We start from the raw sequence: 26,747 nt of genomic DNA, 5'->3' as shown, positions 1-26,747 counted from the left end.
TGTCTCTAGCTGCATATGTAGCAGAAGATGGCCTAGTCGGCCATCACTGGGAAGAGAGGCCCCTTGGTCTTACAAACTTTATATGCCCCAGTACAGCGGAATGACAGGGCCAGGAAGCGATAGTGAGTGGGTAGGGGAGCAGGGCAGGGGGAGGATATAGGGAATTTTCAGGATAGCATTTGAAATGTAAATGAAGAAAATATCTAATAAAAAATTGAAAAAAATTTTCTCAAATTCAGACATGGTCTAGATAAATGTTTTGCTTTTCATTTTAGTGGATTTTAATGAACTATTGCTATATAATTTTATTCTCTTTGTATTTCTAATATTCAAATATATGGTTTTATTGTTTCAGTCTGAGGGAAAAGGCCACAGCAGTGCTGGAGATGCAATATATGAAGTGGTGAGTCTGCAGAGAGAATCTGACAAGGAGGAGCCCATTACCCCTACTAGTGCTGGGGGCCCAATGTCACCACAGGAGGATGAAGCAGAAGAGGGTAAGAAGTTGAGTGTATTCAGTTCATGCATTTAAACAGATGCTTTCTTAGCATCTTCAAACGTGCTGTGTGTGCACACATACTCTCATGCTGAGGGCTTGAGTCATGTCATTCCTAGTCTCAGACACACTTACGGTAGATTTTTTTTTTTTTTTTTTTTGACATGCAGAGGAGATTTGGTTCATTTGGTTGTTTGGTTGCCCAGACCCCAGTGCCACTTAAGCAGCTGTTTACATTTGACAATATTGCTGTGCTAGTTTGCTTTCTATTTGATTTCCAGTATTTCTGAAGTATTTAATGAGAAGTTTCAAATTCTCTGAAGTATTTTTAGAATTTCAGTGGTAATCTTCTGCTTATCTTTGTCACTTGGCAGTTCTAAGCTGACTTTGTTGTTGCTGTAGTCTCTACTGCTCACTTCTGAAAGAGCACATTATCTTATCTATGTAATATACAAATGCTGCAGAGAAATGTTCAGAAGCCTTTTACGTCGTCTGGCTGGAGGCATGACACTTTTCATTGCTACTAGGACTAGAGTGACAGGTCTTAGTGCTAACAAAGGTTGCTTCCAGTATGGGGTTTGCTAACAGCAAATTTCTCTTTTCCTTTTAAAAGATTTTTATTTTGTTCTTATTTATGTATGAATATCCACACATGTGTATGTCCATGGAGGCTGGGAGAGGTGTCAGATCCCTGGAGTTGTAGTCATAGATGGTTGTAAGCTATCTGAAGTGAGCAGTAGGTGATCCTGTGCAAGAGCAGCAAGTGGTCTTAACAGAGGATCCATCTTTGCAGACAACCTGATTTCTATATTAATATCATATTTGAAAAAATCTTAAAATTGTTTCTTTATATCTATTTATATCATTTTGACGGCAATATAATATTGACTGGGAATTATTGTTCACTACATGTGAGGCATCCTTCTGCTTCTAATCCGTCAACTGAGTTAATAGGATTTTAATTGCACACATGCTTTAATTAAGTTGGCTTTAGGCGTGAACATATACACAGAGAACACAAGCCACTTGCTTGGGTCACTTGGCTGCAAATGGCAGTGCTGACATCTGATGCAGGCTGTTTACTTCTACTATGTTACTCTGTCACATCTGACAAGTTACCAAAATTTATAAGCAACTTTTAAGAACTATGGGAAATGTCCATAACAGAATCAGTCATTCAAAAGCATATGTGTTAACATTGTTGAGAAACCATCACTCCTAAAAGCTATTACCTAATAAGTTACTCCTCATTTCTCTTTAGTCCTGGCCCCTGGCAACCACTAATTTGCCTTTTTTATTTGTGTGTTGTTTTTTTAAAATTTTCATCTGTTGAAATGATTTTGCCAATTTTGTCTGTTCTGTTATTAATGTGATGGTACACATAGTTGTTGGTTCTGGAGATGATTCTACTTGTGTATAGTCGGTTACCCCCTTTACTGTGCTACTGAGTTGGCTTTGCTATTATTGAAGTTTTATCATCTTTGTCTAGCGCATTTATTGGCTTCTATTTGTTTAAACTGTTGCAGTGATTTTGTGTCAAGGCAATGGTGTCCTCATAGCTTGAGTTTGATGTACTCCTTCAATTTGAGGAGTAGTTTAGACTTGGGGTTGATTTTTTTTTTTTTCTTTTCTGTAAAGGCTTAGTAAAATTCAGTGTGGACCTCTCTTGGTTTTTCTTTCTTAGGATATGTTTAATTATTCATTCAATTTGGCTATACCTTACTGGTCTGGTCAGCTTTTTTGTTTCTTAAAATCCAATCTTTTTGTTGTTGTTTCTGTTTTTTTCAAGGTCATTTTGTTTTTAATTGTCCAGCTTTACAGAAATATAAAATTATATATATCATATTTATTTTGTTTTTATTTATTTATTTTTATTATCATTTTATTTATTTACAATCTAGCTGTTGCTCCCCTTCCTGGTCTCCCCTCCCACAGTTCCTTATCCCATTCCTCCTTTCCGCTGTCTCTGAGAGGATATTCCTTCCCCACTGGGGCCTCAAGTCTCTATAGGATTAGGCACTTCTCGCACTGAGGCCAGACCAGTCCTCTGCTATATATGTGCTGGGGCCTTGGACCAGCTCCTGTATGCTGTCTGGTTGGTGGCCAAGTGTCTGGGAGCTCTCCGAGGTCTAGGCTAGTTGAGACTGTTAGTCTTCTTATGGGGTCACCCTCTCCTTCACTTTCTTCAGTCCTTCCCCTATTCAACTACAGGGGTTCCCGACCTCAGTGTAATGGTGGGTGTAAGTATCTGTGTCTGTCTCAGTCAGCTGCTGGTAGGGGCTCTCAGAGGACAGTCTGTAAGTATATCATAACATCAGTAGTAGTGTCAGGCCTTAGTGGTCCTCTTGACTCCGCATGAGATGGGTCCTAAGTTGGGCCAGTCACTGGACCCCCTTTCCCTCAGTCTCTTCTCCATTTTTGTCCTTGCAGTTCTTTTAGACAAGAACAATTCTGGGTCAGAAATTTTGACCATGGGTTGGTAACCCCATTTCTCCACTCAAGGCTCTGTCTATTGGAGTTCCCTCTCCTCACAGTTGGGCCTTTTGGCTAAGGTTACCCTCTCCTTGAGTCCTGAGAGTCTCTCACCCCCAGGTATCTGGTGCTTCCTAAAGGAACCCCCTCATCCCCCACCCCTGCCCCCTGAGGCTGCATATTTCAACTCATTCTGCTGGCCCTCCAGGCTTCTCACCTACCCCACCCCCTCATATCTGAGCTGCTCCCCTGTTCCCCTCCCTTCCCATCTCCCACCCAGGTTCCTCCCTCCCTCTGCCTCCCATGATTAGTTTCTTCTTCCTTCTAAGTGGGATTGAAGCATCCTCACTTTGACCTTTCAGCTTACAGTCTGTGGGTTGTAGCCTAGGTATTCTGTACCTTTTGGCTAATAATTCACTTATTAGTGAGTATATACCATGTATGTCCTTTTGTGTCTGGGTTACCTCACTCAGGGTGAAACCCATGGGACTTTATGAAACAGGAAATGAAGCGTTCTCCTTTAAACCACCAACCAGGTAGAATGCTATTTTTCATTTCTTGAAAGAAAAATAAGATAAGATAAGAAAGTTGTGTATTCTAGATAATAGTATTGTAGATTTCCTAGTTTGAACAATCCTTGGATCTGAACAATCCAAGGGAGGATCTGAAGCAGATAGTACTCTCCATTGTCTTATGGGACAGGAATACTCTTAGGGTAAGATCTCAAACCTGAACATTGTATTTGGATATTTAAAAAAGTCCCTGGTCTCTGTGAGAGTTATTCAAAGAAAGTGAAGAATGGGCCTTGTTTTGGGTTGAAGAGTAGATAGAGCTTAGGGAGAACTGTTTGAAGAAACTTGATGAATACATTGAACTAAAAACACTAGATCATTCTGGCTGGCTGAGGGCATTATTAGGATACAAGAGACTTTGCTGTCTTTGTAGTTGGACAGGGAAAGCTGAAAATGAAAAGGAATTCGCACACCTAATTCTTAAGCATAGGCTCCTGACTTGCTTCTGTGTCTTTATTAATGCTTATATAATGCTTCGTCTACTTAGCCGGCTTCTGCCACTGACGTCCACCTGAGTGAGCCTTTCAACTGAGGTGTGTTAACAGCTAAAACAAAACAGTAATTTTAGTATAGCAGAAGTGCCTGTACTTAGAAATGTTTCCAAATATTTTCTATGACATTTTTTAGTAAGTTACTCAGACAAATGATATTTAAAATGTACTTAGTGTAGAGAGACTAAGGAAGAATTTTGCAAATAAAAGTAGATAAAATTGTCAGAAAGAGCCATTTCAGGACTTTGGAAAGTTACCAAAAGATGGTGCCCAGTCTGTTCAGTAGAAAAACTATTGAACTTTGTAGAGATTTATTATAGTGGACTCTGATAATGTAGCTCCAAAGAATATACCTGCACATCCCCAATACTGATTTATTCTTATGATACTGATGGAAACAAAACTCCAAACCTGCATAACTTTTGATACTGGAAATGACTTATTTCATGGGAACAGAATATGGAAAAACATTGTTTCTGAAGCATTGTTGGGAATAATAGTTATAATTTTTATAGCAACACAATGGGAATTCTGGTTGAAAATCATAGATTGACCAAGATCTCAGAAGTAGGTGGAACTGTAGGAACGTCCATGTGTAGGGGTGGTTTAGCAAGCTCTGTACTTATGTAGGACTATCGACTTCCAGGAGATAACAGAAAGGGTTTGACCAATTTCACATCTCCATGCTCAACATGAGCAATAGAGTGCTGTTACCTGAATTATGTCCAGTGGTTTTCTTCATTCTTTCCTGTTATGTATGAGTACCCTTTCCCCAGATACTGTGAATGACTATCATACAGACTAGTCTTCATTCTTCCCTTATTAAAAGATGGAAGGAACTCTTAAACTTGGAATCTGGTAATGAAGACTCCAATATTACTTTGGCCCTCTTTGATTTGTCTTCTTTAGTCTGTGTCCTTCATATCAACTATCCTTTTGAAGTGGGTTGTATTACTTCACTTAGAAGAATTGGTGTTTCTAGGTCTGGCATAGTGGTTCATGCCTTTAATCTATCCTAGCACTTGGGAGGGAGAGACAAGTGGATTTCTGTGAGATTGAGGCAGGTCTGTTTCCAGGAAGTGCCAGGCCATCCAGGGCTACATACATAGTGAGACCCTTTGTGAGGGTGAACCAGAAATGTTTGTTTCTCACTTTATTTAGCAAAAATTCTCTTATTATGGCTCACAATTCTATTTTTACCTTTTTGATTTAGTTTTCCACCACTTTCTACCTCAGAAATTTTACACTTGTCCATTCACTATTTATCCCTTGTTATTATTTTTAATTGACTCACTCTCTCTCTGTCTGTTTTGTCTATGTCTTACCTCTCTGTCTCTCTTGTCTATCTCTGCCTCTGCCTCCCTCTCTCTCTGCATTTGTGCACGGATACCCATATGTTATAGATACATAGATATAGGCATATGGAACCTGGAGTATCAGAAGATAAGTTGTAGGAGTAGGTTCTCTTTCCAGCACAAGGTTTCCAGGAGTCAAACTTAGATTGTTTTTTTCCTTTAAAATGTCTTTAATTGTGTATTATATAATAAAATATATTAGTTATACATAATAATTGATTCATTGTAATATTTTCATATATGTATACAGTGTAGCATTATCACACTCACCCTCCCAGTATTTTCTCCTGCCCCCTTCCCCTCTCCCTCTGATCCATTCTTCTTCCTGAATAGAATCCAGTCTACCATCATGTATTTTTTAATCCAGATTCTATATACGAGAGGACATAGAATGTTTGAATCTCTGAGTCTATCTCACTTCACTTAACATGATGGTCTTTAGCTTGTCTATTTTCCTACAAAATGCCATAATTTCTTTCATCTTTGAGACGGAATACAATGCCACTGTGAATGTGTTCAGGAAACGTCTCTATACCTGGTGCTTTACTTTTTAAGCCTGGAAACTGAAGCTTAACAAAGCATGATTATGTACACTGTAGTAGTTGGCTCTGGCTTCTCTGCTAAGTTTAATGAAAGCTAAGAAATATATTATTTGTCTTAATAGTATGACACACTCCTAATTGAGCTTCCCACAAGACCTAGCAAATAGAATCTCAGTAAAACTTATTAGATGATAAATAGCAAGCAGATAAATAAATAGAGGAATGAATGCACAAAATGGCAGGAGAGGGAACTCTGGTGATGTGTAGTTTAACAAACAGGGAATAGATGCTTTAAAAGCAAAGTGAGCACATGTGGTTAGGGATGAAACTAGAATGAAATACTTTAAAGTCAAACTTAGATTGTTCGTTTCCAGCACAGCAGATACCTTTGCCTGTGCTCTGTGGAACTTACCTTTGCTTGGCTTAGATTTTTGTAAAAATCCCAGATAGCCATGTTGTTCTCTCTCTGCCCTCTTGTCAGCCTATTTTTTTTTAAATGCTAGTTTTTCAATGAGTTCTTGCCTGCTCAGTACTATAAGTAATAAAAATAAAAAATTGAATAATTAATAGCAATATCTCACAATGTCTCTGTACTCAGTACTAGGAAAGAGAAATAAAGGTAGAATTTGTAGAATTGGATTGTAAAGTATGAAAAATGTATATTGAAAATTCCAATTTCTCATGATCATATACTATTAGAATATATATAAAACATTATATATATTTTTCTTTAAATTTTTCTCTTCTGTTCTTGACAGTTTTTGACTGAGATATTACCTTGTCTTTTGAAAAATCTATCAGATATCACCTCTGTAAAACTACAAAAGTCACAGAGTAGGAAGTAATAGTTTCTTTTCTTTTATAGATAGGCGTTCATGCATTTTCAATACACTGTATTATTAGTTCAGTAATTGACATTCCTGTCAGCACACACATCAAAAGTTAGAGCTGGAGGTGGCATAGAAATGTCTGCCTGCTGGGGGAATTGGAGTACTCTTTTATTTAATTATTTTCAACAATTTGCCTGTCAAAGCAAAAGTGGAAGTTCAAGGCACTCGATATTGTCTCACTTTAGTCTGTAATTTAACTAAAAGGGGATACAGGTTCAGAGTGACTAAAATTGCTTTTAATTTTCCGGGAAAAATCTCAAGTTAAATGAATTAAGGTATCTTTGCATATTTATCTAATGCTGTTCGAAAAGTGTGATAAAGGGAATTACTTTGAATGCAGGAATCTTATCAGAAAGTTAGGTCCATTGCAACAGTCTTACAGGGACTGTCAGGCTCCCTGCCACTGCTCTGCATCCCATAGATGCTGACTGCAGTGCTCTTGCCTTTCATTGTTTGAACTCTGAGCTGGCTGTTGACTAGCTTCATACGAGAAATTACATAAAGGCAATGATTGACAAATATTAGTCTGCTGTCCTTAAGACACATACCCACGGCTTATAAGATGGCTCAGTTATTGCACTTGATGCCAGACCTCAGGCCCTGAGTTTGACTCCAGATCTCACATGGTAGAAGGAGAGAAAGAACTCAAGGATTACAACAAAAGTGTTCTCTCATCTCCACACTTGTGCTGCAGTATGTGTGCACAAAATAAGTGTAGTAAAAATTAAAAATATGATACATATATCCATTACTTTTAGTTAACCTGTAATCTGTTTGTTGCTGTATTTGGTGAGAAATATTTATTTATCCCAGCATTTATCCTAGTTTGGCCTTCAAACTTGTGGTCTCCTCCTGTCTTTGCTTTCCAGATGCTGGGATTTTAGGTCTGTGCGACCATACTTAGATAAAATGATTGTCTTTTAAAAAGTTCCCCTCTACTAGTTGGGAAGAAAAAAGGATCAGAAGCAAGGGTGAGGGTAGAAAAGAGAGGATAATGGGATGGCCATATACATGTGATAAAAATGCATGATACACACATATGATTGTAACTTTAATTTTTCAAACCTTATTTTTATAATGGTTCTTAAATGCTTTAACCTCCCTTTCTACCAGAGGTAGTGGAAAAGAAAGGATATGCGGGAAGTGGACCTGTTTAGAAATGTTTCTTTGGAGAAACTCCTGTCTGTGTTGTCTGGAAATTGACAGTTTGGTTCACAGGTTAGCAGCAGCAGCTCGATCCACTCACAAACACTTTACAGACACACCAGCAGCCTAGTTTGGTAGAGTCTGGATAGCAAACAGGAATCAACAGCAGTGGCACTATCTATTAGAGACAGCCAGGTCTCAGCCTTGGCACAGGAGTCAACAGGAGGGACCAGCAGGAATGCCACAAGTTCTCAGCTATGCCTCTCTCAGGGAAGCAAAGATCGGTGAAGGCGGCAGACCAACAAAAGTTGCACAGCTACTTCTACCAGCAAGCCAAGCTCAGCCTCTGTCACTGTCTGTCAAGTCCTTTTTAAACTCCCTCCAAACATCACTTGCCTTCTACAGGACTTGTCTCAGCATGTGTCTTGTCTCAGTATGTGCGTGTTTCAGCTGACATCACTCTGCCAGTCAGCCCGAGTTCACAGAAGTGGCCAGAAACTGCAGCACACCACCAGAATTTTTTTGGTTTGTTTCTTTCTGTGGAGTCCCAAGAAATGGAGCTCAACTATGCAATGTAAGGCAGACCGATATATGCATGTTGTTAGAGAGGAATCCTCCATCATGTGTCCTTTCACTTCCTTGCTTTAAAAGCAGAACATCCTCTCTCCTGTGTCTGCTTCAGAGAGAAACATTCCTTCATGAGTCTGCCTTAGCTTTTTACCTGGGTCCACTTCAGTTCCTTTATGTATTTGCCCCAGCAAAACACCATCCAGTCGACTTCCCAAAGAACCCTTAAGTTTCCACGTCATATATTGGTGTCCTAATGCAGTCTAGTATCTTGTTCAATGGATATATGCTAGTGAAAATTAAAACTAAATTTCCCCTGACTTTAAAGACTATTAGCTGATCAATGTATTATTGACTCATAACCAGAGAGCAAAATACTCTCAAACACTGATGTTTATTTTCTTGTAGCCCCTTAATTCTTAGTCTCATTAGACAGAAGGGAGTCCCCAACAGCAGTTACCATCCAGCACATTTCAGGAGCAAAAGTTGTTCGATGTAGCAGTTGCTTAGGGAGCCTCAGCCACAAAGCTATTAAGTCCCTCTGCTCTTTTGAGTTACTCAGAAAAGTATAGCCTTTTCTGTTTCTTTTTCTAGATCCTGGGCATGCTTCCCCTGACACTGTGGGCTTTCTCACTCTTTTTCTCTGAAGTACCCCTCCACCCCTTCTGCCATGTGGCTGCTTGTCTGCCATGTGGCTGCTTGCTGAACATGCTGGACTGTGACTTCAAAGGCATGGCTTTCTCTCTTTTCTCCATCACCAAGTTACAGCTTGCCTGTTCTATTTTTTCCTTCTTGTCTTTCCTGTCTCTGAAACTTTAATAAAATTGTCCTTGAGCTTCAAATCCAAAATTCTTTGTATTCAAATCAAGAACATATAGAAAACATTAAAAAAAGAGCTGTTTATAAAAGTGACATCTCTATACTACTTAGCTGTACAGCCAGAGGTTAAATGCTGTTTCTCTCAATCGTAGTGTATGTACCCTTTGCTGGAAGGTTTTTTTTTTTTTCCTCATTTTTTACATTGTTGACTCAGTTAGTTAGTCCTCATTTCAGTCACAAAAGATAGGATAGATATGGTTGTATTGTTTCATGGGTGGGCATTTAAAATTGGTAGAAAATTCTTTAGAACTTATTTGTTTTATTTAAGTGACAACATTTTTGAATTTGGTAGATTGAAATCTGATTTACATGCCAGCAGAATCTGAAATTCATCTCTGAGGCAGAGTGAGATTGGAGAGGCAAGTTGGCAGCAGTTGGTGGGGAGCCTGGAAGAAACATGGACTGTGTGGGCTCCTGTCAGAGCCTTCAAGGTTTTGAGCTAGGTCCGACTATCAGTAAAGACTAGTTTGAGTTAGCGTGATCCAGCTGGAAGTAAGATATATAAAGTACACTTAATATCTAAATCTAATTTGAGTAGATAAAAGCCTAAAATAGTAATACTAGCTTGGAAATAAACAAAGACTAAGTTTAGAACATTAATTGACAGGAAAAGATGACGGAGTCATACCTGTCTCTGTTAGCCATATTCAAAGGATCAAGTAGATTGGATTGTCCTCAAAGGGGCAGATTTATGTATTAATTAAGTCTTCAAACATTTGTATATTTACTATATTTTGATTCTAAGTTTCTGTAAGAAAAAAAATTATTATTTATATTTTAGTAGGAATAAACATTTTAAATCATGGTGGAAGTTAAGTGCCAAGTCACTTAAATCCTAAATGTGGTGAGACTAATTAAGAATGTCTTTTGGGCTTTTCACCTTCTCTTCAAATTACCAGACATGGTTTTTTGTTTATTTGTTTGTTTTAACAAAACAAAAACCCCAACAACAACAACAAAACTGTTTTAGCCAGTGGATAGTTACTGTGATTAAATCCTGTTCCAACTGAGCTCATGTATTCAATATTAATTTCCTACCTGTGCTTTTTAGTTTCACATTTTAAAAATAAAAATAGCTATGCTAAATTATGGAATACAAGTTGTTATAGTCCAACCTTACTCTATTTTAAGGCATACTTTATATATCTACTTAATAAAATACTTTCTGGCACATAATATTAGGCAAATATAAGGTAATGTGATTCTAAGACTGGAGAGATGGCTCAGCAGTTGAGAGAGCTCATTGCTCTTCCAGAGGAGACCTGAGTTCAGTTCCCAGCACTCATGTGGTGGTTCACGGCCACCAGTAACTCAACCTCCTGGGGATTCGACATCTTCTTCTGGCTTCCTCAAGCACTGTGTCACATGCACCTTTTGCCCCCCAAAAGAGTAATTCAGTTAGTAAGGTAACATGATTCCTTTAGACTTTCTCAAACAATCTTAGAGTTACTTGTTTGTCCTTCTCCCCTGATCCCTGCCCCTTCCCTCCTCTCCCCTTCTCCCCTCCCCTCCTCTCTTCCTTCCCCACAGCACTTGTCTATGGTTGGCTTTAATTCCTGTGCATATTGAATCCCATTGATCAATTTCTTTCATGAGCCTATAGCTTTCAATATACTGCCTACATGTTTTTATTTGATTTTTAATTTAAAAATTATTTGTTTATTATTTTTTGTCTGCATGTAAGTCTGCATATCATATGTATGCCTGATGCCTACAAAGACCAGAAGAGGGTGTTGGATCCTCTGGAATTTATTGAGCCTCCATATGGATGCTGGCAACCCAACCCAGGTCCTGTGGAAGAGCAGCCATTGCTCATAACTGTTGAGCTGTTCTCCAGTCTTTTCGAAAATCTTTTAAACTATAAATGCACTGCATGAAGCTTAACTTAATAGTAAAATTATGAATATAATTAGTTTTTATATTGTATATATATTTCAAAAATAATTTAAGAACTGAATTTTTAAGTTACTTGTCTCTGTGTGTATGTGTGTATGAGAGAGATAGAGATAGGGCGGGGAGAAGAGGAGAAAAAAGTGTGTATATGAGTATTATATTTGTATATGTTTTGGTGGGAGAGACTTTGTAGAGTTCTCTTGCATTGTGGGGTTGAAGGATCCAAGTTCATCAGTTTTGTGTTGCAATCACTTTTACATGTTGATACACATTGCCAGCCTACAAATGAATTTTAAATGCCCTTATTTTATCATTACACTTCTGATTATTTGATTTTTTTCTTAGTGTCTGCCTGTATTTCATTTTGTGTTAATTGGTGTAAATTTTATGTTCTATAATTTGCATGTAGTTGCACATGTATATGTATGTATGGTATGTATATGTGGTGTTTGTGCACATTTTAAAAGTGAGATCAAAATCAAATTTGTCTTAGACATATATTATGTAATACATAAATTACATTATCAGTACCTTCAATAACTATTATAGGACATGATAGAGATAAGATTGATGAAACTATGAGATACAAGAGGGAAGTCAAATTTAGTAAACTTTTGATATTCACATTTCTATATGCGGTTCTATATGCGGTAGCAGAACTGATGCTTTTAAGTTTGGACAGAGAAAATGACTGCATACTTGCCTTTCTTATAGCTTTATTCAGAGCATATACTACATAGAGTCTTTATTAGAAATTCTTGAATACCAACATCAGGAAATAGTAATGTGGGCTGGGGAAGATTTCTGTGGGTCCACTCCTACACAAAGCTCTGTGGGTAACTATCTACTGCTGAGAGGAGAATTAGTGTCTTCCAGGGCCTGCTATTAGTTTTACATTGCAGAGTGTTCAGCCTTGAAACCATACATACTCAAACATCAAAAACATGTTGAGTAGATTCTATTTATATATATATTTGTGCATACATGTGTTTGTGTGTGTGTGTGCGTGCGTACGCACATGTGTATGTGTGTAACAACCATAATAAAAGAAAAAGAGACTACTATTTCCTTGGGAGGGAGCAGGAGAGGTCAAGGGATACTAACTAGGAGGGGCTTCAGGAGGAAGTTATATAATTATATTTAAATTAACAAAATCAAAAAAGAATCATGATGAAAAAATAAAAATCACCATTTATTAAGAAAAAGAAAGAAATCCTTCAATTATGAACTGAAATGAAACATTTGTTACATAAAATGCCCTTTCTAGGACTAATGGGGGGATTGTTCAAGTTTTAAATTAATAGTAAATTCCATTTGTTTCCTATTTATCTATTTATTTATTTATTTGCAATAGTCTCATAGCTAATTATCATATCCTTTAATTGTATAGTATTCTGTGACATGCATATGGCATAAATTATTTCTTCAGTTATCTTTTCAGGATTCTATAAACAATGTACATTATTTTTTCTTTGCTATTACAAAAGTATTAAGTATTTTTCAAAAATAACCTTCTTTATGTATAATATCCTGGGACCTACTGGCTTTTGATAGGTAATACCAAATTTATCTCCTAAAAGACTGCAAACCTATGCCTCTCCCAGTAAGTAATGTATATAAGCACCTTTTCTGTTATACCTTAATAGTAGAGTCTATCAGTCCTTTCCACTTTTAGTGCATTGCTTTATACTATATAGCATATCTTTTTGTAAATAATATATTTATTTGATGTACATTGGTTTTTTGCTTGCATGTATGTTTAGTTGCAGACAGTTTTGAGCTGCCATCTGGTTGCTGGGAATTGAACCCAGGTTTTCTGGAAGAGGAGTCAGTGCTCTTAACCGCTGATGCATCTCTCCAGCATCTCATTTCATTTATAGTTCCCTTACTGCTAGTGAGGTTGATATACTGTTTTGAGCTACTAAATTAATTTTAAGGTATTCTTTGTAAGTGTTAAGTATCTTAAGACCTGATCTGTCAGAAATGTGGTATTGGACTGTATCTATAGTTGAGTTAAGCATTCAGGCTACTTTTAAAGGAAGCCAGGAAAGGGGAGTGGCGAGAAATCAGTTCTGTCCCCTCTTACACTCACTTCATGATTGTTTCTCTGATAAGCACACTGTGTTGGCTTCTCTCTCAGTGTGGATAGATTAAAACCAGGAAGCTCAGAGATAATCCATACTTTCAGAGGGGAAGGGACTATTGTTTTCCTTCAGAAAGCTTTCCCTTCTTCCAGGTGTTTGAGTGCTTGTCTTGCTAGCTCTGTGACCATTGCTCACATAGGCCTGCTTCCTGCTCTGTCAGCACCAGCCTTACTTAGTGTTGTGTAATAAGTTAAAATATATTTATGCTTGACAGACAGATCTTGTAGCTATTTATTTTTTGAGATTATAATTTAATTACATTTCTCCCAACATTTTCTTCCCTCCAAACCCTCTCACCAATCTCCTTCAAATCCGTGGCCTTTTTTTTTCCACTAATTTTTATTACATTCATATATGTATATGCCTATACATACACATAAACACATACACATACATATATTCATCATATAACCTAACAGGGAGATTTTAATCATACTTCAACTGTAATTGTTCTGGAGAATGATCATGTATTTGTCAGCATTGCTATCTGGTGCATCTGGTGACTAAATGCATGTTGAACTTGTAGCTTACTTTTGTGGTCTCTGCATCCTGCTTTCTTTGATGCTAACCACAGCGATATCATCGACCACCTCTTCATGCTTGGGATTATTTTCTGTCTGCAGACCATCTTGTAAAGTGAGCTCCCTTTATAAGCAGCAGTAAGTCTACAGTTCTGCAAAGCCGAGTTCTTCAGTGATCTGTGTCTAGGAGTGCTTGCATGGTCACTTTACCCTCTCTTGCTGCCAGTCTAGTGATTAGGATTCAGAGTAAAATGTGATAATGACCTTGACCATCTACTGATTGCCTTCTCTTGAAGCAGAATCCTTTTAATATCCTATGGGTCGTCTTGCCACTGTGGAAACAGATTAACTGATTCACAAAGCACTTAATCTACTTTCTAGTTATTAATAATAATGACAAGTATGTATGAAATACTTATTTTTTGAATTTTTAATTTGTTTCTCACAGCACCATGAGGTAGCATTTTACCTTTTCCCCCCAGGAAAGTAAAAGCTTATTCGCATATTGTAACATTTTTCTTCATAAAACATTTTCTTAGGTTTTGTTTAATTTTTCTTTCTCATATGCTTGCCTCATTTTTGTGCAAGCTGGATAAGGCAAAAATTTTTACCCATTATCAATCTCATCCTGGGGTTTGAGTTGGAGGCAGATATTGCTGATAGCATCTGTGAGCCCCAAGTACATGTCTGTCTGCAGGCTTGGGAAAGGAAGTGTCAGATGAAAACACCAAGGAGAGCAGGTTCTCTTTATATATACCGTCTGTCACATTCAGGACAATGTTAGTGAGCTGAGACCATTCAATTCTATAACTAGAAGCCTGCTAACAACTTAGATATTATTTATACTCAGTTAGTATATAATGTTTGAATTTAGTTATATCTAACCATTTCATTTATGCTTCTGGAAACTGAGACCCTGAGATTAAGTGATAGTGTCAAGACCATGACTACTTTATAAAGATGACCTGTGAAGAGTTAACTGGAGCCAGCTGGAACCAGATCGGGGGTTTGTAATGAAGTCACACTGTGCCTGCTGTATCCTGTGGACTCAGAGCTTTTCCTTAAATTGCTTTGTTAGTGGCTCTCTCAGCTGGAAGATGAAGGCCCCCGAGCTGCATGGTTCTGAGTTTTTCCCTGTTAGCACTCAGTCCAGGTGCTGCTTCCTTAGAGACCACTAGCTAGAGTGAGTCTCCATCCTCTCTGTTTTTCTAGGCAGTCTTCCCTTCACATGGAGACAGGGTTAACCTCCCACCATTTTGCTTTAATCATTTTTTTAAAAAAAAACCAGGGTAATGAATTTTAAAATAATGTGTTATAAATACGGCCTTTGTTTATTCATCTCTCTTGCTCTAGAGTATGAGTTCCTAAGGGGCAGATGGTATTTTATTCCTTTTTGAGTTCCCATTGCTGAGTCGTGGTAAGTGTTAAGTAAATGTTTGCTTAATGAATACAAATATTTTTGAAAGTTAGATTTAGGAAACAACAACATCTTTTTGGCTTTGTCGATCTGCTAATAGTATAGGCGCTGCAGTAAGGAATAAGTGTTTATAAAGGAGTTAATATAGCAGGTTTCAGACTGCTGTTTTGGAAATGCCTGCTTGTGAAAGTGTCCTTTGACTGGTTTCAGAGAATCTAGATTTTGAGAGGATTTTCATTAATTTGTAAGTGCTAAGGGTGGTTCTTTGAACTTGAAATGTTTGAACTAACAGTACAGTTTATACCAAGCACCTTTCTTCCCTTGACTGTGGAATGTCGGCATGTGTTGGGCAGAGGCATTCTTCTGACTAACCCCAGTAGAAACTGTAGACTCCCTGGCTGGAGAGATGGCTCATCAGTTAAGAGGTTTGCTGTTCTTTTGCTCTTAGTTGTAAGAACTGAGAGAGGTAGTGGACATGAAGTCCTGTCTGGACTTGATAATCTTCTGGCAAAGGGAAAATCCGTTTTCTCCAATGGAATGTCTCTGGAGATACCAGCCACAGTCCAGGGTATGCCTCCGGCCCCGGAGAAGTTGGTCAGCACAAAATGAACTCAATGATATTTTTGTGGGCTTATCATTCCATTTTGCTTTGTTTGGTCATTTTGTTTCATTTTTGTCTTTTGCTTGCCTGTTTTGATTTTCATTTTCATTTGTGTTTTTGCATCTTTTTATTTTTGTTTTGTATTTTCATTTTGTTTTGAAAAGTGTGTGAGAGAGAAAACATAAAATTCAGTGGACAGGGAGGTAGAAAGAATCTAAGAGCACTTGGGACATGGGAATGTATCATATTGTATGAATTTTTTAATTAAAAAATGCTGCTCTTGCAGATGGCCTAGTCAGCCATCATTGGGAAGAGAGGCCCCTTGGTCTTGCAAACTTTATATGCCCCAGTACAGGGGAACACCAAGGCCAAGAAGTGGGAGTGAGTAAGTGGGTAGGAGAGCAGGGCAGGGGGAGAGTATAGGGGACTTTCGGGATAGCATGTGAAATATAAATAAAGAAAATATCTAAGAAAAAAATGCTGCTCTTGGAAAGGAACAGAAGTTCTGAAGTTCTGTTCTCGGTACTAACACCAGGCATCTTAAACCACCTCCATCCCCTGGGGGATCTGACTTCTCTTCTGATTCTGTAAACACCCTCATACATGAGCAGATAAACACACATGCAAATGCAAAAAACAAGTACTAAAATCAATTTCAAAAATACTGTAGATCTGGATTTATCACAAACTTCACTAGTAGACAACATACTGTCCATGTAAGCGATTAATTGTTGGATAATTATGTTTTGTGTGTCTGTGTTAGGAGTAGACTTTTAGATGCACATGTAAACTTTTTTTTTCTTTTTTCCCCCCATAACCTCACTTCTTATACCTAGGTCTGTGGTGGTTTTGCTTTGTATTCTTTCTCTGTAGTAACTCTTAGCTGTGTGGGTGACTGTTCAGAATCCTGTGAATCCTTGCAGAAAGGACTCTGCAACTCTGAACTCTGAGGATGAGCTTGAATCTTCTGACACAAATAATTCTGCTTTTTCAGTGGGAGTATGATGATAGGATGAGAAATATCAAGAACTAATGTTCCATTCAGACAATTAAAATCGGTTCATTGGTAGTGTGTCTCAGTATCTATTTTAGCCTGGGTGTTCATCAAAAAGTTTCTCAGAGGAGGTGGCTTTTAAATTGAGATCTGAGTGACAGGAGGAAGTCATACATAAGAGGGTGAGAGAACATTTCAGAAGAGAACAGTACAGAGGCTCCAAGGCAAAACTGTATGATGTGTTTAAAGATGATAGAGGAAGACGGATGACTTAAGAGTAGGGGCAGCCTAGGGAGTGAATGGTGTCCATCAGCATTGGGTGGGACATTCTGTAGGCCACAGCAAGGAGGGATGCTGTTGTTTTCAGTTCACTTGTATTTCCAAACTCTGAAAGAGTTTTAAGTTAGGGAAAGCACAGATTAGATTTGTGGTTTTAAATGCCACTCTAACTGTAGGTTTGGAGGATAATTTAACTGAGTTAGGGGTGTGATATGTAACTTATGAAAATGGAAGGAAATTGGGAAAATACCAGTATGGGAAGAAAATTGAGAGTTTTGTTTTTAAATTAAGAGTTTTCAAATGGAAATATTAAGAAGGCAGTTGATATAAATTGTTGTAGCTAAAAATGTTGATCTTCTTATTTTGCCCATCAGAGATTATTCACAGCTTACCAGTTGTCAAAAATTTTCATGAAGTGAAGAATTCCATGAGGACTGGAAGAGGCAGAGGAAGTCAGGCAGATTTGCAGACCATTGCACAGTGAACTAATTGTTGTTTTATGTGATTTTGAGAATACTTAACTGAGCCACAAAAATGGTACTTTTCTCCTCAAATCTTCCTAGGTCTGATTCATTTTATTTTCAGCTGAAATCTTGGTGTCTCTGTCTCTGTCTCTCTGTCTCTCTCTCTCTCTGTCTCTCTGTCTCTCTCTCCCTCCTTCCCTCCCCCTCTCTCCCTCCCTCCCTTCCTTCTTTCCTTCCTTTCTTTTTTGACTTTCATACATGAGTATTCTATTTGTATCATTTCCAATCTCACTCTTCCCCTGGCACCTTCCTCCATATTCCTCTTATACTTTCAAATTCACGAACTCTTCTTAAATTATTGTAATACACACATGCACACATACAATGCATAAACACAATTTGCTGAGTCTATTTAGTGTTCATATATGTATTTGTTTAGGACTGAACACTTGGGGGTCACATAATTTGTCAAGGGTTAGGGCTTATGCCTGTAGAAAATTGACTACCTTTCTGAAAAACTATTAATTGCCCATACCTCTTCATGTAGGGGTAGAGGCTTGTGTGATTTTTTTTCCCCATCCATACTGGCCAACTACTATCATTGTGAGGTTCTTGTTTAAGTAGCTATATTGCTGAGATTTCATGGGTGCAGTTTCCCTGGCATATATAGCAAACTACCCGTGGATACCACAGTCCTCTGGCAATTACAGTTTTGCTTCCCTCTCTTACATGATGTTCACTTAGCCTTAGGCATTGGGGTTGTGTTGTAGACATATCATTTGGGATTGTCAGTTGTTCTCTGTAATGTTTCTGTTTGCTACAAGCTTCTTCAGTTAGAGGTAAGAACTACTCTCACTATGCATATAAGAATAAGTATTTAGAATGTAGTTAGGAATTATATTGGGTTAGGTAAGTGATAATAGTAAATTGTCCTCTAGGGTATGTGATCTTAGCAGGAATGGGTAGCTGGCTAGATTCATGATAACAGACATAAGTTACTTCCTATTGAGTGTACCTTAAGTTCAAGTAGACAGTAGTTAGTTACTCTAAAGATACGTAACTATTGCACCTTTGGGGTTATCCTGCTATGCTTGTCATTGCTGTGATTCATAAGATTTAGAGCTGAGCAGGACTGTTGGTAACCTTAATACCTTGGCAGGGTGCATAGCATCTCCATGAGAGCTACTTCTCAGGAAGGAGACTTCCTTGTCAGTTCCAGCTCAATTACTCCCTAGTTCTGTAGCTGAAATGTATGATGTATTCAGTATTAGGTATTTACCTTCAAGTTCTGGGAGGCAATCAAGGACAGCAGCAATAGCATATATATTATTTTGGGGGTCTCTTTAGTTCTACTTAACAGCAGCTTGAAGGGATTATCCCTTGCCTGGTATTAGTGTTTCTGTTGGATTTTTCTGTAGCTCTTGTTGGGAGCATTATTACCCTAAATGATGTAACTTCATTCAAATTATATAGGCACATGTACACATATATGCATTATATATATCTCAGTAAACATAAGGTAATATGTTTCTCTGTGGCCTTTTCAAATCTCCTTACTGGTGTTTATTGTTCCTCCTTTCTTCTCCCTCTGTATTATTAACCTTCATCATCTCAGTTAAATCCTCTCCATTCTGCTCAAATCTTAAATTTCACTCACAAAATCAGTTTTCTACTTCTTTCATAGTTGTAGTGTTTATTGAACTCTTTGAATAATAAAGTCTTTATTATACTAGATATTTAATATTAAAGAATGCTCAAATCTGTTTCTCTTGCCTAGCATTGTGATGTTCACCCAGTGATCTCTGTAGAAGTAGAGCCCATTTCCTCCAGACTTTACACCCCTCTCCCTCTTATCTCATAGAAACTTTAGCAAATATTTTTTACTAACTCTTTGAGAATTTCATAGAAAATATCTGGATCAGATCCACTCCTACTTTCTTTCCCGCTTTTCTCAGATCCACCCTCAGCTCCCTAAACCCTAATGTCATGTGCTTTTTTAAAACTTCAATAAGTTATGGAGTCCCAGTTTGTGCTTTCAGTATAATTCTGGCTGTGGGCCATCCACTGGAATGTAGTAGACCTATCAGGGGACACAGCATTAAAGAAAACTAACCTTGCCTCCCACATAAGCTATAAACTGTCCCTTGCTCCTCAGTTAGATGGAGGCTTGTGCACCCTTTCCTCATCCATGCTGGAATACTGACTAGCTTGACTCTATATATGTCCTGTGGAAGTGACCACAGCTTCTCTGAGTTTATGAGTACAGTCATCCTGCCATGTCCAGAGAATTTTGTTTCATTTTAGTTTTTCTCAGCTTCTGGTTCTTAAAATCTTTCTACTACTTCTTTAATGATAGTCCCTGAGCATTGGGAACACTGTGACATAGAGGTCCCATTCATGACCACTACACTTATTCTATGTGAATTTCTGTGTTAACCCCTGTCCACTGCACAATGAAATCTATGATAAAATATGAGATATGCACTAATCTATAGGTAGAAAGCTATGAATTTAGAGGTCAGTATGATACTTTGTCCATTTGGCAGAAAAATAATAGGTTCACCCCTTGCAAATGTGAACTCCCCAACTGTAGTTTCTTGACCAAATTTACAGTATGAAGAATATGTTTCTGCCTGTAGAGGAGATCTTAGATACAACCAGAAATAGGTTGGTTACCCACATAATATGTATGTCAGTGTTGTACCAGTGGGTATATCTTGCCACACCATCATTATTGCAGTTCACAAGGTTCAGATCTGAGTAAGACTTGATGCCACTCCCTTCCCCACCTTCACCTTAGCCAGCAGCCTGCCTGATTCTATGTTAACATTTATACATCTCTTTCTCCTTTTTGATCACTTTTCCTTTCCTTGTGTATGTACATACAGATGCATGTAGATAATTACTTTGTCTTTATCATTTTAATTATCTAATTTGCTCAGTGACTCAATATGGTTTCTTTCTAATGGTGTGTATTTTGGAACAGAATTGTATAAAAATCAGACACTATTGCACATGCCAGCAAGATTTTGCTGAAAGGACCCTGAGATAGCTGTCTTGAGTGAGGTTGGGCCAGTGCCTGGCAAATACAGAAGTGGATGCTCACTGTCATCTATAAGATGGAACACAGGGTCCCCAATGGAGGAGCTAGAGAAAGTACCCAAGGAGCTGAAGGGGTCTGCAACCCTATAGGTGGAACAACACTATGAACTAACCAGAAGAGCTTGATCTCTATTTTAGAAAACGTAAGCATCTTACCCTGTAGATACTGGTGGTTAAATGTGAGCTGCTGCTTTCTGCTCTCACATAATTTGGCTTCTTATTACCTCCAACTTCTTTTTTTCCTTCTAATTAATTGGCTACATTAAAGAAGTCTTTCTTTGAATGATATATCTAAAAATAATCTTTTCTTAGTTATTAATATATGTTCTTTCTGTTAATCTTCCAGGAGTGCCCTTCCTTTAGCCTTGTACTTATTGTGAAAAATAGGCATGAATAATAAATAATAAATGGCACGATAGGTAGCCATTATTTTCCTTATGTCAGGGAGCTTCCCTTTGATATAGCATTCTAGGCTGTTGAGGAATGAACTCTCTTCTGTTAACTACTTCCTGCTGAAACTAAGACATTGTTGTCAGAACCCAGGAAAACTAGAATGCTAGTCAAGGTTGGGAGGGAATTCAGGCAATGGGGCATTTACCAGAAGCATCTGGTTCGCTGACCCAGCTGAAGAGACAGGGAGCAATCACATCTGCTGGGCTGGTGCACATCAGCCTCAGCACTTCCAGGGCTTGCAATCATTTGTAGTCCACAATTCTTGGATGGTATCTGTTAGCCAAATGAAAATCTGCCAAGACAGATATAGACTAGGTAAAGAAGTTAAAGTTCAGGAAATTAAAGGAAGATCTTACATTTGGAACTTTCAGGCCCATAGTCCTAGTAATTAAGGGAGAGGAGAAGTCCCAAGACCAGGAGAGAGAGCCTACTCTCAAGAATAAGCAGATGGGGAAACTTAGGCTATACTTATCTGGAGTCTCTTTTCCTATAATAGGTAGGTCTAATTCTTAAGACTCCCTTTACTTCTGAAGCTTACATGACTTTTTAGTTTACAAAAGAGATAGAGGGTTTAGATATATTATTGATACTGCAATTATACCGAAATTCACATTGTAGAAAAAGCAGGGGCTGGAGAGATGGCTAAGTGGTTAAGAGCACTGACTGTGTTGTGCCCCGAGTCCATGGGAAACCCAGATGAGCCCAAGAATTGTGAAATCTACTGCAACTGGCAAAAGAGTCTTTTATTTTTTAAGTTTGAATTTGGATCGTCTGCCTCAAACTTACTGTGTGAATGCTGGAAAGTGACCCTGAGTCCAGAAAACACTGGATTATATACAGTATAGTTAGGAATCCCGTAAATGTTCACAGAAAAGGGGAGTAGAGGGCTGTAATCATTTGGTGGAAAGGTACTGAAGTGGGGGCGGGGTTAATGGGTGTCTGTTCTGGGACTAATTTTATGGCCGTCATAACTGTCTGTGACCTGACCTCTGATTACCTTTTCTCCATGATTTAAACTTGAGGCCCTAGCCTTCCTTGAGCTTGTTATTTCTCTAAGGTCTCAGGGACAGACACATGGAGAGTTCTGCTGCTTGTCAGGAGGAGTGTTGGTGTTTGGAGACACAAAGGCAGGGAGGATGTCTCTCTCTCTCTGTCTTCTCAGAATGTCCTCATTAAGGGGGAGTTTTATGGGTGGTGCCATTTTAACTTTAGGGGAGTGACCCTGAGTCCCAGGGAAGGGAGAGAAATCCCCAGGCTTGCTGTAGGAAGATGCTGCACAGAAACCAGCTGTCTGCTTATTGTGCTTGTCTCGGGATGGAGGGAGGATGGGAGCTCTGACAAGGGGGCAGGGAATGCAGAGGCAAACTGTCTGCACACAACACTGAAGTCTCTCTAGTATCAGTAATTTGGGTGTTACAACAACTGCTCTTCCAGAGGTCCTGAGTTCAATTCCCAGCAACCACATGGTGGCTCACAACCATCTGTAATGAAATCCACTGCCCTTTTCTGGTGAGTCTGAAGGCAACGACAGTGTGCTCATATAAATAAAATAAATAAAGGGCATCTAGAAACCAGCTGGAGTAGACTCATGCCTTTGAGTCATATAGCAAAAGCTATGACTTTGGGTTAAAAAGCATGCACATTTTTTTCCTAGAGAGCTAGATATGCAGACTGGGCAGAGGTATTTTTAGCCCAATGAATAGCACCTTTAAGTTTATACTTAGAAGACAACCAAAGGAAATTAAAATGTTGTGTTTGTGACTGATAATAGCAATTGGTGTTCTACAAGCTTGTAAGAATGCTAATCAATGTTAAAATCTTGAACTTTTGAAATCATAGTGTAACAATAGCACAGAAGGGGAAAGAAATCTGAAACATTTTCTATTTTTAACATATCCTAGATCATGACCCTTAAAACTTGAGGTTTTATACCCTTACAACTTAAGCTTTCGTATCTTCAGACCTTTATGCATCCTAGAACACTTTCTGAGACTCTCAGAACTTGCTTAGATTTTAATCCTTTTTCTTTCCACGTAATCATTTACCAGAGACATGGATAGTTATTACTTAGGATAGTCAAGAGACCCAGTAGTTGTAGAAAAAAAGCAAGGCCTGGTTTTTCCATAAGAAATGAACTAACACCTTTTGGAAAAACCTGGTTACCTGTTACTGTCAGCTGACAAAGCTAGGAGTCAGTGACCTGAGAGCTCTGAGAAGGAAGTGTGAGCCAAATGGCCTGTGTAATGGAGATTTACCCATTACCCAGATGCTCATCCCAGGCTCCCGTGGTCTGCCTCGAAGTTTGAGGCAGAGGATCTAGAGCAGCATTCAGAGCAGCATCATTCAGCAGATGTCTGGGAAGTTTGAAGACATTGCATATACAGTGTATCTGAGCTAAACAAACTTACTTGTTTTAGTTATTTATTTTAGGCCTAGTCTTATAAGAAATACAGGAGGCTGAATAAAGCTTTTTTCTGTAATTAATTCTAAATAATATTTATTATGACTATGAGTCTGGTTCTGAACACATCAAAGAGTTTGATCATTTATAACATGATTTACCATTAACTTCCATGTCTTAATTATCTTTAATAGTTTATAATAAGTTTGCCGCTTTTATAAGATTAGAAATGTATAACTTTATCTCTGTTAGTTTTAGACTTAAAAATGTAACAGTTTCTGAATTGAAGCTTTTTAAATATCAAAACAAAACTTTAACTCATAAACACAGTCCATAGAGAGACTAGGAACTGTCCTGATCATTTTATAGAACACGGTTACAGAATAGAACAGTTTCTTATATGTCCCAGTTTATCAAAATAGCTAACGCTTAACAAAATTTGAACCAGACATTTATTCTTAAGCTTGAATAGACCTTAGGTAAAGAGAACCATTCTCTAGGCCAGTGGTTCTCAGCCTTCATAATGTTACAGATATTCAGTACAGTTCCATGTGTTGTGGAGACCCCTAACCATAAAATCATTGTCATTGTTATTCACAACTTCAATTCTGCCACTGTTATGAATTGCAATGTAAGTATCTGACATGTACACTAGGCTATCCCAGTGGACGGGTCTTTTGATTCCCAAAGGGTCACAACCCATAGGTTTCGAACAGCTGCTCAAAGCCATTTGCCAGACTTACGTCATTGTCTTGCTGTATCATAAGATAGGAATACCCCAGCCTCTGGTATTGTAGTGTATAGTGTTCATAGCTGTGGCTCTAAATCCTTAGCATGTTATTTATTTATCACGATTACATATTAGTAAAAATGTCATAATAAAAAATCTTATAAATTTAAAAATCTCATAGCCTTATAAATTTAAATACTTTTAAAAGCTCTTCTTTTAAAAAATATTTTTTAAATTTAAATTTTCTGTAAAACTTGAAAATGTCCTTTTAATTATGTTTAAAATCTTCCAACTGAGTGTTCCTGCAATATCAAAAATAAGATAACTTTTTACTTCAAGAAGGAAAAATGTAGGGCACACCCCCAATTTGAATAGGGCAAAAACAAGCTCCCAACAGTGCAAACAATTCAGTGCTTAATATGTAGAAATCATTTATAATACTCTAGGGTTTAGGTTACTTGTCTGGCCCCACCCTGGGCAGAATGCATAGTCTTGTCTTCTTGGTCCCAGCCAGCTCCATTTTATTACAGCTGATATTTCTGATGATTATCACAGGGCACCAGCATTTCCAAAACTGCTAGGGTCCCCCTTTGAAACTGGACTCTCTTTAGGAACTTCAGCCTTGTCACACACTGGCAATCCTCAGCTGTCCTCCGTGATCCTTTCATATCTTTAAAACCAGTGTCACCTGGGTGACTCTCTTGTTACAAAGCTTGGTTGCCAGTATAAGGTACATTCTTGTGTATAAATGCATGGAGGTGCAGTTATAATAGTTTATTAAACAACCATTGTTTTTAAATTTTATTTTTTATAAGCTTTATTTTTATAACAAGAATTATTATACAAAAATCTCTCCTAATCCTATGTATCTTGGGGAACTTTTGTTGCCTCCTTGGTTGTCTCATTCCACATTGCGTTAGTCAGGGTTTCTATTCCTGCACAAAACATCATGACCAAGAAGCAAGTTGGGGAGGAAAGGGTTTATTCAGCTTACACTTCCACATTGCTGTTCATCACCAGAGGAAGTCAGGACTGGAACTCAAACAGGTCAGGAAGCAGAGGCCATGGAGGGATGTTCTTTACTGGCTTGCTTCCTCTGGCTTGCTCAGCCTGCTTTCTTATAGAATGCAAGACTACCAGCCCAGGGATGGTACCACCCACAATGGGCCTTCCCCCTTGATCACTAATTGAGAAAATGCCTTACAGCTGGATCTTATAGAGGTATTTCCTCAAGGAGGTCCTTTCTCTGTGATAGCTCCAGCTTGTGACAAGTTGACACAAAACCAGCTAGTACACACATGCTCACCTTTAATCAAGATGGTGGCTATCTTGAATTAATTGACAGAAGAGCTTAGAGATAATTTGTGAGCCCCAGCCATAAAAGCTGTCATAGTAGTGGTGGTGGTTGGTGACTGGTGGCAGCAGAAACAGCAAACAGACCCAAACAAGTAAACAAAATCGACAAAACTTTCTAAGAACAAAACAGACAGACCAAACTTTCTGGACAAAACAGACAAAACTTTCCAAACAACTAGAACTAGGAGGGTAGATGATGTCTCACTATTTACCCAGGACAGGAGAATGTTGGGGTCCTGTTGAACCTCCTCCATGTCTCAGATAAGGATTCCACAGAACAGAACAAGACCATGAGAGCTCTGTATATGTTTATGCTTTTCTCATTACAGCATCTCACCCTGATAGTTCATGAATCTAAATGTAGCCTTTGAGCCTTGGTCCAAAGGCATTTGCCTTGTAAAGCAGACTCTTAGCCCTGGAGTTCCAGAGTGAAGGTCCCGCTTTACAATTGGGTGGTCTGAATCTTGCTGGAGCCTCCAGAAAATGTTAATCCTATTAATTGAGAATAAGACTACCACCACAAATTAAAGCCAGATTTGAAGCAAGCTTTAATTAAATATTGGCCAGGTGGATGGACTCCAGTCAGGTTCATCTCTGTGTTCCTAGGAACCAGAAACAGATTTCCTGCAAGTTTTTTTTTTGTTTGTTTGTTTGTTTTTCCTGTTTTGGTTTCATATTAATCAAAAGGAAAAATGCTCTTCTCATGAGTTACAGTACCCAAACTTGAGCACTTGCATGTTTTAAGGGACATTATCTGATTGCCCATCTTTCTCTTTCTGTTGTTTTTCTCCCAAGTTATTGCATATTTATGGCTATTCTACAAATGCAGCAGAAACAAAGCTCTACTAATTAAGACATAGTTGCAGCACTTAAAACAGGTATCAGGAGAGAGGAAGAGACTTAGCATAAATTTAGTTGTTTTCATGGAAACATTATTCTCTTTCTCTCTCTCTCTCTCTCTCTCTCTCTCTCTCTCTCTCTC

General features: G+C 38.2%; 1 protein-coding gene across 2 annotated transcripts in view; it reads left to right on the top strand.

Moving 5' to 3' along the window:
- Positions 1-26,747, top strand: part of Rabgap1l (RAB GTPase activating protein 1 like) — a 551,913-nt gene that overhangs the window by 103,241 nt on the left and 421,925 nt on the right. For both annotated transcript variants that reach the window (XM_021173796.2, XM_021173811.2), the window contains exon 11: positions 356-497. In XM_021173796.2, the coding sequence (XP_021029455.1) occupies positions 356-497 (142 nt within the window). The remainder of the gene's footprint in view (positions 1-355; positions 498-26,747) is intronic.

This window comes from Mus caroli, chromosome 1 (assembly GCF_900094665.2).
Source record: "Mus caroli chromosome 1, CAROLI_EIJ_v1.1, whole genome shotgun sequence".
NCBI lineage: Eukaryota > Metazoa > Chordata > Mammalia > Rodentia > Muridae > Mus > Mus caroli.
The sequence above is the reverse complement of the archived record's forward strand: the minus strand, read 5'-3'. Positions and strand labels throughout refer to the sequence as shown.